At 41.7% G+C, this 13,847-nt stretch overlaps 1 protein-coding gene across 2 annotated transcripts in view; it reads left to right on the plus strand.

The window, feature by feature from the left end:
* Positions 1-899: 899 nt before the first annotated feature.
* BORCS5 (BLOC-1 related complex subunit 5) overlaps positions 900-13,847 on the plus strand; it is a 68,660-nt gene continuing 55,712 nt past the window's right edge. Inside the window, exons 1-2 of one of the 2 annotated variants that reach the window (XM_031444075.2) lie at positions 900-1,018; positions 3,846-3,989. In XM_031444075.2, coding sequence (XP_031299935.1) covers position 1,018; positions 3,846-3,989 — 145 coding nt within the window. In that variant the 5' untranslated portion in view covers positions 900-1,017. The other variant, XM_031444074.2, reaches the window with a different exon arrangement.

The following is a 13,847-nucleotide window of genomic DNA, read 5'->3' on the forward strand; positions in this document are numbered from 1 at the left end:
CTGTTTATGGGCATCAGGGTTGCTTTGAAAATGAAGTGAGTTAAAATAGGGGAAATGCCTGTGATTTGGTAGAGTAGAAAGGACTTAAAAGTCATTTCATCAATTTGACACTCATTTCTGAGGTTATATTTATATATATAAAATCTCAGGGCATTTGCTTGAAATTTTGTGAAACAAACAATATAGAGTGAGTTGCAAAGTTCTAAGAACCCCAGAGCTCCCCAGCTCCTTGATGGGAATGCATTTTTAGGTTGGAAGTTTCTGTTTTACCTTACCTGTACTTTCTTGTCTTTGCTAGTTTCAGAATGCCTTGTGGGTAATTGTCGAAGTCCCCAGAAAGTGACTAGACTTGGGGCATCCACTTGCCTTTGAAGATGCACACTCACCCTAACACATGAATCAGCATTTTCTATTTATTTTTCTCTCATTTCCAGTTCCTTCCTTCACCGCCTAGTATTTTTTCCTATAGTCGTCCAATTCCAAACTCCTAGCTTTGGAACTGAAACAGGAGCTTTGCATCCAGACAGTTGTGGATTCCAATCCTGTCTATCTAGCACCTCTCTTTTCCCATTTGTAAAACAGAGTTTACAATTTCGCAATCTATACAAATGTAGGATCATTATGTTGCACACCTGAAATTAATGTAATGTTATATGTCAATTATATCTCAATTTAAAAAAAGAAAAATAAATACAAAAAAAAACCCAACACAGAAACAACCCTTCCCAAAAAGCCATTTGGTAAAGTTCTGACCCTAGGGATAAAATGCCTAATGTGTGGATGATACTTAAAGGTGACACAACATTACGCTAGAAAACGGCTCACCCTTCGGGGCGGTTCTGGCATTGAGGCGGTCAGGCCCTTTAAGACTGCACCACCCCGCGGCCGTCTCCGGAGCGAGTGTCCCCGCCCACCCACGGGCCGGGGGCGGGGCCCTCTAACCCGGAACTGACGGCCGCGCGCAGGCGGCGCCGCCAATCCGCGTCCCGGAAGGAGCGACCCTGCGGTGCCTGAGCGAGTGAGTGAAAGCGGCGCCGCCCGCCAGTCGCGGGCGCGGGTGATGCCGGGCGTTCCCCCGCCTCCTTCCCTTGGGTTTCCCCAAAGAAGGCGGGCGAGCAGCGTGTAGCCTCGCCGCCCCTCTTGGCGCGTCTGTTCCCCAAATAGGGCCTCCCCATCCCCCGCCGCCCGCGCCCCGCGTGGGCTGGGCGCGCCATCCTCGCACCGCGGCGCGGGTAGCCTCCGCATCCCGGGCCCCCGGCCCTGCCCTGCCGCCCCGCCGCCGGAGCGGTCACCGCCCGTTCCACCGTTCCTCCGCTGCCACCGCTGCCGGCACCATGGGCAGTGAGCAGAGCTCCGAGGCCGAGAGCCGACCCAACGATCTGAACTCCTCAGGTCGGTGTCCCAACTGCCACCCTCCTCCAGCCAGCCCTGTCTGCTTGCGGAGCGGGCTGCCTCTCAGCCTGGTGGGGACTGGGGCCCGCGGGCAGGAACGCCCAGAGAGCCCTCACCATGCTTTTTTCTTAAAAGAGAAAACCGCTCGCCTGCTTTTTTATTAAAAAAGAAAAAAAAAGAAGTCACCATCTGTCCCAGCCTTGATTCCCCTGATGGAAATGAGTGCCCGTGATTGCAGGCTAAGCCAGCGTGGGCGCCCCGCGTTATTTATTTTCAAAACAGCTGTTTCTCCCAGTTGCAGCCTATTCTTTGAAAGACGACCTAATTAATATTTGGCTTTAGTATTAATGACTGACAGTTAAGATTTGGGTCACACAGGGGATGGGTCCTAGGGATTCGTTTTCAGAAGGGATGTGTGACAGGTGTACAGTTGCTTTGAACTCTTGGGTGCGAACGTGTCCAGAAACCGCATCTTCCCATCGGAAGGTGTCTCAGCTCCGTTTCTAAAATGGAAGTTGGCCAGGAAGGCAAGTTCTGGTGTTTTTCCCTGTTCTTCCCTCGCCCATATTTTTTAGATTTCTCTCCGAGTTTGATGTAGGAATGGATTATTGTTGCCCTAATAGAGTGAGCGCTCATTAAATAAAACAGCTGATGATTAATTGACGCTCATTTGCTTTCTATTGTTGTTGTTACCCACCAAACCCTAGGACAACTGGTTTTGCCAGGATAAGCTCTGGAGTTGCTAATCCAAATTGGCTTATATCGGGGGCCTAAAAAGAGCCCTGGTCGTGGGACTGCTCTGTTCCTGGTAGGATCTGTAATTTAGAAATGTAGAAGCTAACGGACCTTCTGGTTTCCACGCTGAAATGTGTGCTTCAAGACTAGTTCAGGCCATTCTGGGGGCTAGATTAGGACGGCTTTTAATGGTGAGCAGCATCTGCTAGCTTTGCTACTTTCTTAGTTTCTTTCGAAGGTCTAGAGTGTAGTATCTGTCATAACAAATGCAGTAATAATTGTTACCCCTTACTTTCTTGTCTCTGTCAGGCCAGAAGCATGTTTGTGGGAAGAAGTGATGGCGTCTTTTTAATAGGCTTGCTCACCTACTAACCAACAGCATGGGCTCTAACCAGTACCGGAGCATACTAACCAAGACTACCCAGTAGTGTGGATTAGAATTTGCCTGTTCCCCTAAGTGCTTTACATGTGTTGGTGTTTAATCCTCGGAGTAGCCTCATTTTACAGACAATTGGTAGAGGCTAGCTAGGATCTAAGTAAAGTCCATTTTCCCTTGGGGTCTGGGGAAGGCAGAATCACTTAATTTGTAGCAGGAAAGATTTCTGGTTTGGGATTTGTAAAACAGTAGGTGAATTACCAAAAGAGGCTAAGAGATTTCTCTAAGAGCAATGAAAGTAGCTGAGATTCTAAAACAGTGAATGCCACGAGAGACATTAGTCTCCAGGAGGCAGGGTAGTTCTGTGGCAAATCTGGATCAACCTTTGAAATGTGATTTTGATGAGCCTTCAAATTCTACTTTCTAGAGTGTGAAACAATGAAGATTCATTCTTGCCCCAACCAGGAAGATGTTTGGGAGCAGAGGACAGCTTGGTCTAGGGAGTCCTGGATAGTCTGAATCACTTCCCTCTAAGTGGATTACATTCGGCTTAGGGTCCTGAAATTGACCTGCCTCTCTAGCAGTCCTGCAAATTTCTGAATTTTGCCTCAGTCTACAGTGGACCTACTGGTTATTTCTGCCCTGTATCTTTATAGGGCGAGGAAGCTGGCACCATCCTTTCAGGTTGAGAACCAGGGTTTTTGTTTTCCCAGTGGCAAGGATGGATTAAACATACCCAGCTGGCTGTGATTCCGGTGGCTACACAGCTTTCAACCCCAGCGTCACAGGGATGGGCCATGTATACCAACAACCCATAACCCCTGGCTCCTTTCCTAACTTTGTTTCTGGCCCTGTTGACCTTGCGCAAGTCACAGCTAAATTTCGTACCCTTACTTCCTCACTGGTGAAATGGGGACCAACGTCAGCAGGTTCAAAGAAGCAGAAATTAAAAACAATTTACTTATTCTTTTGTGTGTTCAACAATAAAATACTTTGAATTAGAAAAGCAGGAGGAGGGTATAGCTCAGTGGTAGAGTGCATGCTTAGCGTGCACAAAGTTCTGGGTTCAATCCCCAGTACTTTCATTTAAAAAAAGTTTTTTTTTTTAAAGTTTCATGTATGGTTAAGCTCCTATAAAGTTTGAGAATTTTTTTAATGCCATAGAAAACAGAGGTCCTCCATAATTCATCCCCCCTACTCAGCCCCCAGTGCAGGGTAACTACAGTTAGCATTCGTGTGTGTGTTAAAAACGTTTTTTAAATGACTACAGTGAAAACAGCTTTGGCGAGGCAGAGGTGGCTAACCCACATGCAACACCTGAGCAGTGTAACTCTATTTTCAGTGGCCCCTTCTCCAGCTAAGCATCGAGCCAAGATGGATGACATCGTGGTTGTCGCTCAGGGCTCCCAGGCCTCACGGAATGTCAGCAACGACCCCGATGTCATCAAGCTGCAAGAGATTCCAACCTTCCAGCCGCTTTTGAAAGGTAAGTCCTTTCATTTTGTCTTCCCTGGGCTTGAGTGGAAGGTTTGCATAGCCTCACCATCCTCCCTTGATAACCGTGTGTCTTACTCATCATCTCTTTTTGGTCTTTGCTTAAATGGCGTCTTCTTGGGGAAGCCTTCCTTGACTGCCCTATTTAGCACTGCAGCTCTTTTCCCTGCCTGTTTTTCCCTGGCACACATAACCTCCATCGACTTGCTGCAGAGTTTACTTATTTGCTTGCTGTCTGTATTTCCCTGCTAGAATGTGAGCTCCCTGGTGGCAGGAACCTTCTGTATTTTGTGGAGTTTGGTATTCTTAGCACTCGAAATAGAGCCTGGTATAAAGTAGGGACTAAGTAAAAGAACGAATGAAAGATGTTGAAATTGGCTTACCTGTCATATTTCCACCAGAAGATTTTCATTCTTATTTGTGATCTGGACTATGGATGGAATAGCTCAGATCCATGAAAATCCCCATGACCACTGGTACACTTGCAGTTAATCCTGGCAACCGTTTTCTGCAAGAGGGAGTTCGTATTTGAGAGGAGAGAATGTGTACAAACCTTCAGCCCTCCTGATTAGCATATATTGAGGTGGTTACCTTTTTAATGAGTTTTATTATTCATTTGATACTTTTATTTTACATTTTTATTAACTTTATATTAATACATATATTACTTTATTATTTTGATATCTCTATTAAGTACTGGCAGTGGTTTTCTATGAACTGAATGGGGTTTCTGCTGTAAGAATCACTGTCTCCCTCTCCCCACGAAAGATTAAGAAATATAAATGATTTAGTTGACTTACCTTGGTTTTCTTAATCTGGTACAGTATAATGTAAAAGATCTTATGCTTATATAGCAATTTGTATTAAAAAGTTTCCCTCCCTACATACACATACACATTATCCCTTTAGTTCTTGCATCATTAAATATGTTTGGATGATTTGTGCCTGATCAGACAGTTGGCTGATAGAGGTTGAACTTGAACCTTCATCACTGACGTCAAATCTCATGTTAGTTACACTATTGCACACTGTACGTCAAAAATAAAAGCAAATGATGCTTTACAGACGGTCCATGTGTCGTCTCATTCTCTCGAGCACTTCCTCTGCTTCACAGATGGGGAAATGCAAACCTTCAGTCTTTCCCCACAGGTCTCAGCATCAGACTTTGGTGACCTCTTCTGGCTCTTACACAAAACAACACATGACGTCCTGTTACCCATCTTTGCATTAGTTTCTCTTATTTTGAGGAATAAAGTGAGTCTCTGAAGAAGCCAACATGAATGAAATTTCTGTCTCCACATATCGCTGTGCAATCAGATTTGAAAGACATACGTTTATCTTTAGAAACTTAGAGGTGGACTCTTGTGTTCTAGACTCCATCCCTCCTGGAGCTGTATGTGGTGCTGTGCACGGCCACGATTTTCATGCCTCTGCTTCCTGTTAACTGCATCCTTTCTCTGAAAGTCTAGTCCTGAGTGAGAACTGTGCGTACTATTTTTGTCCCCACTTTAGGGAAATACTAGAAACAAAAACCCAAAACAAACCCCCCAAAATTCCAGAACTTTGAGGTATATTTATTAATTTTCTGGAATTAGTGTTTCTTTTTTAAACATTTGAAATAATTCATATTTTATGATAAGCTGACCAGAAGGAGAAGCATCTGGGAGAAGGTTTGGTATTAAGAGAAGTTAACCTCAGATTTAAAATCGTCACTGGGAACCCTGAGTGTGAATAATTAATGTGGTGCAGTAATGCAACACAGCTGTACTTGGGTGCGTTGCTGCCTGGATTTTATTTAATTGACGTATAGTTGATTTACAATATTGTGTTAGTTTCAGATGTACAGCATAGTGACTCAGTATTTTTGCAGATTAGGTTCCATTATAGGTTATTATGAGATAATAAGTATAATTCCCAGTGCTAACTAGTATATCCTTGTTGCTTATATATTTTATATATAGTAGTTTGCATTTGTTAACCCCGTACTCCTAACTTGCCCCTCCTTCCTTCTTAGCCCTTTTGGTAATCTCAAGTTTGTTTTCTGTATCTGTGAGTCTGATTCTGTTTTGCATATACATTCACTTGTATTATTTTTAAGATTCCACATACACATGATATCATATGGTATTTGTCTTTCTCTGTCTGAATTATATCACTAAGCATAATATTCTCCAGGCCCTCCACATTGATGCAAATGGCAGTGTTTCATTTTTACAGCTGAGAAATATTCCATTGTATAAATATACTGCATCTTTTTAATCCAGTCATCTGTTGATGGGCACTTAGGTTGTTTCCATGTCCTGGATATTGTAAATAGTGCTGGTGTGACCATTGGGGTGCATGTGTCTCTTCAAATTAATGTTTTTATTTTTTCTGTGTATATACCCAGGAGTGAAGTTGCTGGATCATATGCTAGCGCTATTTTTAGTTTTTTAAGGAACCCCTGTACTGTTTTGCACAGTGGCTATACCGGTTTACATTCCCACCAACAGGGTAGTAGGGTTCCACTACCTGGATTTTAATTGGGACTTGGCTGCCAAGTGGCTGTTAGTTGCCCCGGCTTTGTTTTTCACCCCTTTGAACCTTGGTTGTTGAGAATATTGAGAACAGGTGCGGGAGAGGCGAGCTCTTGAGGGGAGGCTTGTAGGTAAGAGGTGTCCTGGGATTTGGCTGAGGCAGGAAGGGGAATTACCTGATGAGAGTGGTGTGAAAATAGAAATGGCAACATGTGTGCAGTGGCCAGACTGCGGGGAACAGAGAAAGCCAGCGAGCATTTAAGTTGATGCTCACGTTTCACGTGCAAAGAAACATCTTCGACAGTGATTAGGAACAGTAGGTAAGCGGGACAGTTGGGTGGAAATAAGTGTAATCGTGGTAGTAGTAGTGGCTAATCCTCACCTCCTGTGCTCTGCATGATCCCTCTTATTCTTTCCATTTTCTAGATTGAAACATTGAGGCTGAGAGCTTCAGTTCACTGCCTGAAGTCACATGGCTATAAGTGATAGCCCATCTCAAGATGGCATCAGGACATCGAGTTTTAACTGTTTTGTACATACAGTGGACTCAGTTTCAGACTCAGATACAGAGACAAAGTGGTGGTTGCCAGAGGGGAGGGGAGTTGCTGATGAAGGAAATAGGCGAGGGAGATTAAGAGGTACAAACTTACAGTTATGAAATAAGTCATAGGGATGTAACGTACAGCAAGGGGAATATACTCGGTAATACGGTAGTAACTTTGTATCGTGACAGATTGTAACTAGATTTATCATGGTGATCTTTTTGTAGTGTATAAAAATATCGAATTGAATCACTGTTGTACACCTGAAACTGATACCGTAAGTCACTTACACTTTAAGGAGGAAAGACTCAGTTTCCAATTCTAGCAAAGCTCATGGTGAAAATCACGAGCCTGTGTCAGAAATAGGGGATCGGCCCCAGCTGGTTTGGATTCTCAGGTGCAGCGTTTGGTGCAGAGCCTGCTGCTCTGACATTGTTTGCCTCGTGATTTAAAGCCCTGCGTCTGCCTGCTGGGCTGGGGCCACTCATCACTGTTGCCTTTAATCTCTCCCACTACTTTACTGCTTTCAGGATGAGGCTGTTTCTCAAAGTAGTAAAAGGGCCACTCAGTGAGGGCTGTACCCCCCAGGTTTGATTTCAGAAAGCTTTTATTCAAGTTAATGACAGTTTATTCTTTGAAAACAATATATTCAAGTATTACACAGAGTTCACTATTGTTCCGTAATGTCGTGTGATGTAATGCGAATGCTGGTGGGTGATCTGCAGAGGCAGTGACTGGGCGAGTTTGGGGCTATTCCTATGACTGAGGTAATGTTTGCATTTTTAACAGGCAAGCAGATTCTTTCTCTGGTCTTAACCCTTTTGGATAAATATCCCGGGGTATAATTTACTCTCCATACGAATGCCAAATATCATTACATTAGTAATGTTCCTCTTTTATTTTAAGCCAAAAGAATTTCTTTTTTTCATAGCAGTCTCTGAATTAGCAATTTGTTTTGACATGTAACACATTTAATAGTAAGCAATTGAAACAAAGCAGCAATAAATGGCCAGGACAGAGCACAAAAGCAAAATGTAGATTGGATGCAAACTAGACAGATTTCCAGGGGTTAAACAAGCCCTGTAGATTTTTTATTTAAAATTCAACCACTTGTATTTTTAAATAAATCCCACTGTTTTATGTCATTCTGTAAAAATGAAATACTCAAAAGAGAAACACAATATTGATGTTTTGTATGTAAATAAGTTACAAAGTAATTACTCTGTTCACTCCTGGTGATGAATGTATGTGTGTACATGCGGTTGTGCATACTTGTATGACGTTCTTTGCAACTGACCGATCATTTTTGTTACTGACCTTGGGTACAACGTAAGATTGCCTTGCTGCCTAAGGAGGGGACTGTCTTTGTTACCAACAAGGAAGATCTACAGTGTAAATGCTTAAGTGATACTAAGCAGCTCTTTTGGGAGTTCTGTGCTTGGTTGTTTAAGAACCTGATGGACATGATGGAAATTTTGACAATTAAAAAGAGCCTGGGATTTTCTTGGTGGAGCAAAAACCTCACGTAACAGCAGTGAAGGCACTCAAATTACATGGAACATTGAGAATTAGTGCTTGAGGTTGAAGCGGGGGGAAGAATGAATCAATGGAAAAGGCTGATGTGAAGAACAAGAGGGAGCTGGATTTCAGATGACCAGTTTATCCATATCTTTCTCACCAACTCATTATTTAGCCAGACAAATACACTTGATCTTAGGCAAAAGGCCGAGAAGCTATTAGCCAGACAAATAAAATGAAGGAAGAAAGTCCTGACATTTATCAGACACCTGCCTCTGCCAGCTGTCAGGCCTTACCCCTGCATCGAAAAGTGGAGGGGGTGGATCTTAATCAGAGCCAGTCTTCTCTGAATGGCTTAGAGGTGACCTCTAGACCCAGGGTTGATGCCAAGAGTATATTTCCCCCCAGATACCATCTTTGAAAAGTTGATAATTCATTCCCGATTACCTTGTAGGTTTATTTGTATGTGTAACAGCACTTCAGTTAACCTTGTAAACATGGCTGTTAACCAGCAGAATGCGAGTCTGACTTAGGAGAGCGGGAAGCCCCAGGAGAATGGTCGCTTTAACTAGTGGGGAAGGTTTGCGAGAGCAGCCCCACTTTCCTCTCCGGAAAATCTCTGTGCCCGCGTCCATTCCTGGTTCTTTCTGTTAAGTCTCGGAGGAGGTGTGTCTGTGCCTTTCTCTGAAACTTAGCTCCTCTCCATTTCCCTTATTCCTCCATTTGCTGGGATTCTGCTTCCGTCCTTTCCTTGTCTCTCCCACCTACCTTTGTGAACCTCTTTCCTCTTGTTCAGAGATACAAGGTTCTTCCCATCTTTTAAAGAGGAAAGACAAAAAGACCTTCTTTTGACGCCATCGCTTCTTTCTGCTACCATGCTTTTTCTTTTCTTACCGCTGTGGCCAAACTGACTGACTACATGGCCACCATGTGCTGTCCCTGCATCCTTTCTGCTTTGACCATTCTTAAGATTTTGTGGTCAGGCTCTCCCATACATCATCTCATTGACATGTGCTCCTCTGGAGGGTTCCTAGTGGTCCCTTTTCTTGCATAAATGTCATGCCTAAAGTTTTTCTCAGCCCGCGTCGTCCTTTTCTTTTTCATATTTAACATAGGATTTCATCCTGCTTATTAAACCTCCCTTCCTCTAGCTTCATGACTACCCCGTGTATTCTGGTTTTTCTGACTCACTCACTAGCCTCTGTTCTTCTTTGCCTAGCATTGTGTAGTGCTCTTTGGGAGAACTGAGGATCTAAGAGCTTTAAATATTTTGAAACAGAGACATGTAGGTGATTCTGAGGCTACATGGTCAGCTTCAACATCTTGTTCATTTCTCTAACTATGAGATAGTCAGTACAGCCAAGGGCTGTTACTTTAAATTCAGCACACACTCACCTTCCACCTCTATGTATTTATTCATCTCATTTATTTATTCAACAAACATTTATGGGACCTTATTTTTATTAGGTGAATAAAACACATTCATATGCACTTGAAAAGAATGTCCTGGAGTTGTTGGGTGTAATGTTTTAGGTCAAGTTGTGGTTAATGGTGTTCAAAATCTCCTGTATCCTTATTTAATTAATTATATCACTTACTGAAAGAGAAGTGTTAAAATCTCTCACTGTGATGTGAATTTATCTATTCCTTTTATTCTGTCTGTATTTTGGAAGTCTGTTATTAGGTATGTACACATTAATGATTTTATATTGACCCTTTTATCATAGTGTCCTTCTGTCCATGGTATTACCCCCGTCTTGATGTCTGCTTTGCCTTATGTTAGTATACCCACCCTAGCTTTCTTATGCTTACTGTTTGCACAGTGTATCTTTTCCCATTTATCTGTCTGTCTGTGTCTTTATATTTAAAATGCATTTCTTGTCAATGGCATATAATTGGATCTTTTGTATGCAGGCTGACAGTCTGCCTTTTAATTGGAGTGTAAATTGGTGTGGTTGGATATAGGTCTACCATGTTGCTCTCATTTGTTCTGTCTGCTTTTGGTTCCCCTCATGCTCCTTTCCTGTCTTTTTTGGATCAATCGAATATATTTTTAGTATTCCATTTTAATTCCTCAGTTAGCTTTCTTAGTTGTACTCTTTTGTGTTATTTTTTAAGTGATTGCTCTAGGGATCACAGTATACATCCTCAATGTATTATACGTTATCACGTGGAGTTAGTATTGTGCCACGTCACATAAAACGTGAGAGCCTTTCAGTGGTATGGTTCCATCGTCTCCCACTTCTCTGTGTTGTCATATGTTGTGGATCTCTATGTATCAGAAATCTCATGGTGGAGATATATCTATCTATCTATCTATCTATCTATTAAAGAATTGTATTCAACAACCATATATCTTCTAATGAAATCAAGAGAGGAAAAAAACTATATAGTTTCTATGTACAGAAAATATTTCCTCACATGTTTATTCTGGAATTCTTAATCCCTTCCTACAGATTCAAGGTTCTATTCAATTGTCATTTATTCTTAGTCTGAAGAACTTGTAGCATTTCTCGTAGTGCAGGTCAGCTGGAAACAAATTCTTTCTGTTTTTATTTATATGTGTATTTTATATAATTATATAAAATTTTGTATACAATTTTTAATTTATATAAAAATATCAGTTTTTCCCAGTTTGATTATAAAGTTTTTTCCCTTTTTTTGGGCAATTACTGTGTTTTTGAGGTGGTATCGTGAGACTTTGTAATCTTGTTTTTTTAACACTTTTCTTTCACTGCTTATTAACATCCACTGACGTTTCCTGCTTGAATTAATTATATAGTGATGGTTACCAAATAGTGATTTTCTAACTTTGTCATTCCTTTTACATTTATTAGTTTGTGTTTTACTATAAAGAAGACCTTTCTCTCCTCCTCATGTAAGTAAATGTAGAACAGTGAACTTCTGGTTTATTCAGTGAGTTATAGTCTGTTGAAGTCATTACATTCAGCCCTCCATATCTGCAGGTCTTGTATCCGCAGATTCACTTAAGGGCGGATTGGAAATATTTGGGGAAAAAAATTCCAGAAAGTGCCAATAAGCAAAACTTGAATTTGCTCAGTGCCAGCAGCTATTTACGTATCATTTACATCAATTTACATAACATTTGCATTGTGTTAGATACTACAAGTAATCTAGGGATGTTTTATATGGGAGGATGTATGAAGGTTATATGCAGATATTATGCTATTTTATATAAAAGACTTGAGCATCCAAGGACTTTGGTATCCACAGGGGTCCTGGAATCGGTCCCTTCACGGATACCAAGGGACAGCTGTATATTTTCAATCTCAAACTGCCCCAAATTTGGCCATTTGGAATACCTTCAGTTTAGCTTCCTACGTCCTTTTGACACAATCTCTTTATTCTTTGAACATATTTTATTTTCTGTCACAATATAATGTTCCAGACTTACCTGTTCTTCCCTGGCCCCAGCCCTAGAATCAGGCATTTCTCCAAGAGCCCCAGTTCTTTTAGTGGAGAGTGGTGTTTAGAAATCACTCCCAGACCCTCTTGGTGAGTTCAGCAAGGAAATACGTGCATGTCTTTACATGTGTGTCTGCATATGAGCTCACACATTTGCATGTGTATTTTTATATTTACCTACATATGTTGAAAAGGATGAGTTCATACTAATATGCTCCATATATTCTTTGATATATAGGTTTATAGTTTTTATCAAATACTTTGGCCATTATTTCTTACAGTATTTTGCTTCCCCAACCCTCCTAATTTCTGTTAGACCACCTCATGTTTTCTCTCAGGTCACTGATGCATCTTTCAGATTTTATTTTCGTCTTTTTCCTTTCTGTCCTGCTTTGGGTAGTTTCTGATGCTGTGTTTCCAGATTCAGTGGTCTTTTTTTCCTGTTGTGTCTATGTTGTCTTTAATCCCATCCAATGTATTTTTAATTTCAGGTAATTGTGCTTTTTGGCTTCAGATGTCCCTTCCCCCTTTTAACAACAGCCTTCATTTCTTTGCTTATCATGTTTATGTTCTCTTCTACTTTTTGAACGTATAACTTATATTTATAATAACCCTTTTAACTCTTGTTTGCTAGTCCATTATTTCTGGATTTTTTTTTAATAAACTTTCTCCTTGTTAACAAGTCACATTTCTCTGCTTTTTTTCTTGCCTGGAAAATTTTTATTATATGCCAAACATTGTATATTTTATGTTTTGGGGTGCTGGATTTTGTTTGATTACTTTACGCGATGTTGGACTTTGTTCTGGCATAAGGTTAGGTTACTTGTCATCAGCTGACCCTTTCTGGACTTGCTTTTGAGTTTTGTTAGGGCTCATACCAGCTTTTAAAGGCTCAAGCCAGCCTTTAGTCTGGTTTAATTAAGCCTTGCTACTAAGGCAGTACCCTCTGCGCACTGTACCCAGTGCCCGTGTAGGACGAGGTCTTTCCACCCTGGCTGGCGGGAACATGAACCCCTCGTAGCCCCGTGTGAGTTTCGGAAGTTGTTTGGCCGACTGCTTTCCTGCAGGTCTTTCTCCAGCCTCGTGGAGTTTCAGCTCATAAATCTTGTGCACGGGGATTTGAGGGTGCCCCATCTCCCAGATTCCGGAGCTCCCTCGTCTCTCAGATTCCATTGTGTAATTCTAAATACCTGAGTCTCCCCAGACTCCACCCTCTCTTCAGCTCACCGAGGCTGCTGGGCCTCCCTGGTCTGCGTCCTGGGAACTGCCTTTCAGCAATAAGCTGGCAAAATGATAGAGCTCACCAGTTTTCCTTCTCTCGGGGCTCAAAGTCCTATGCGACTGTTACATGATATCTGCAAAGAATGTTTCAGATACCTTGTCTGGTCTTCTAGGTGTTTATGGCTGAAAGGTGTCACAGCAGTTACTCCTTCATGGGGAGAAGCAGAAATCCTCCCCAAGGATGCTTTTTCTTTTTTTTTTTTCTTTTTCTTTTTTAACATTTTTTATTGATTTATAATCATTTTACAATGTTGTGTCAAATTCCAGTGTTCAGCACAATTTTTCATTCATGGACATATACACACTCATTGTCACATTAAGGATGCTTTTTCATCCATAGTTTTCTGTCAATTATCATTTCTTCATTTTACTTAAGCGCCTCATCACAATAGCTTTTGATTATTCCACTGGTCATTCATTTCTGCAAAGTATCAGTAAGCTCCTGCTAAGGTCCCAGTGGTGCTCCAGATAGTGGCGGTACAAAGAATATAAAGCACAGCTGCTGCCCTTTGAGAGCTTAAAGTTCTGTGAGTGATTTAGACAGGTAAATAACTCACAGTAATATAC

This window comes from Camelus dromedarius, chromosome 25, assembly GCF_036321535.1.
Source record: "Camelus dromedarius isolate mCamDro1 chromosome 25, mCamDro1.pat, whole genome shotgun sequence".
Classification (NCBI taxonomy): domain Eukaryota; kingdom Metazoa; phylum Chordata; class Mammalia; order Artiodactyla; family Camelidae; genus Camelus; species Camelus dromedarius.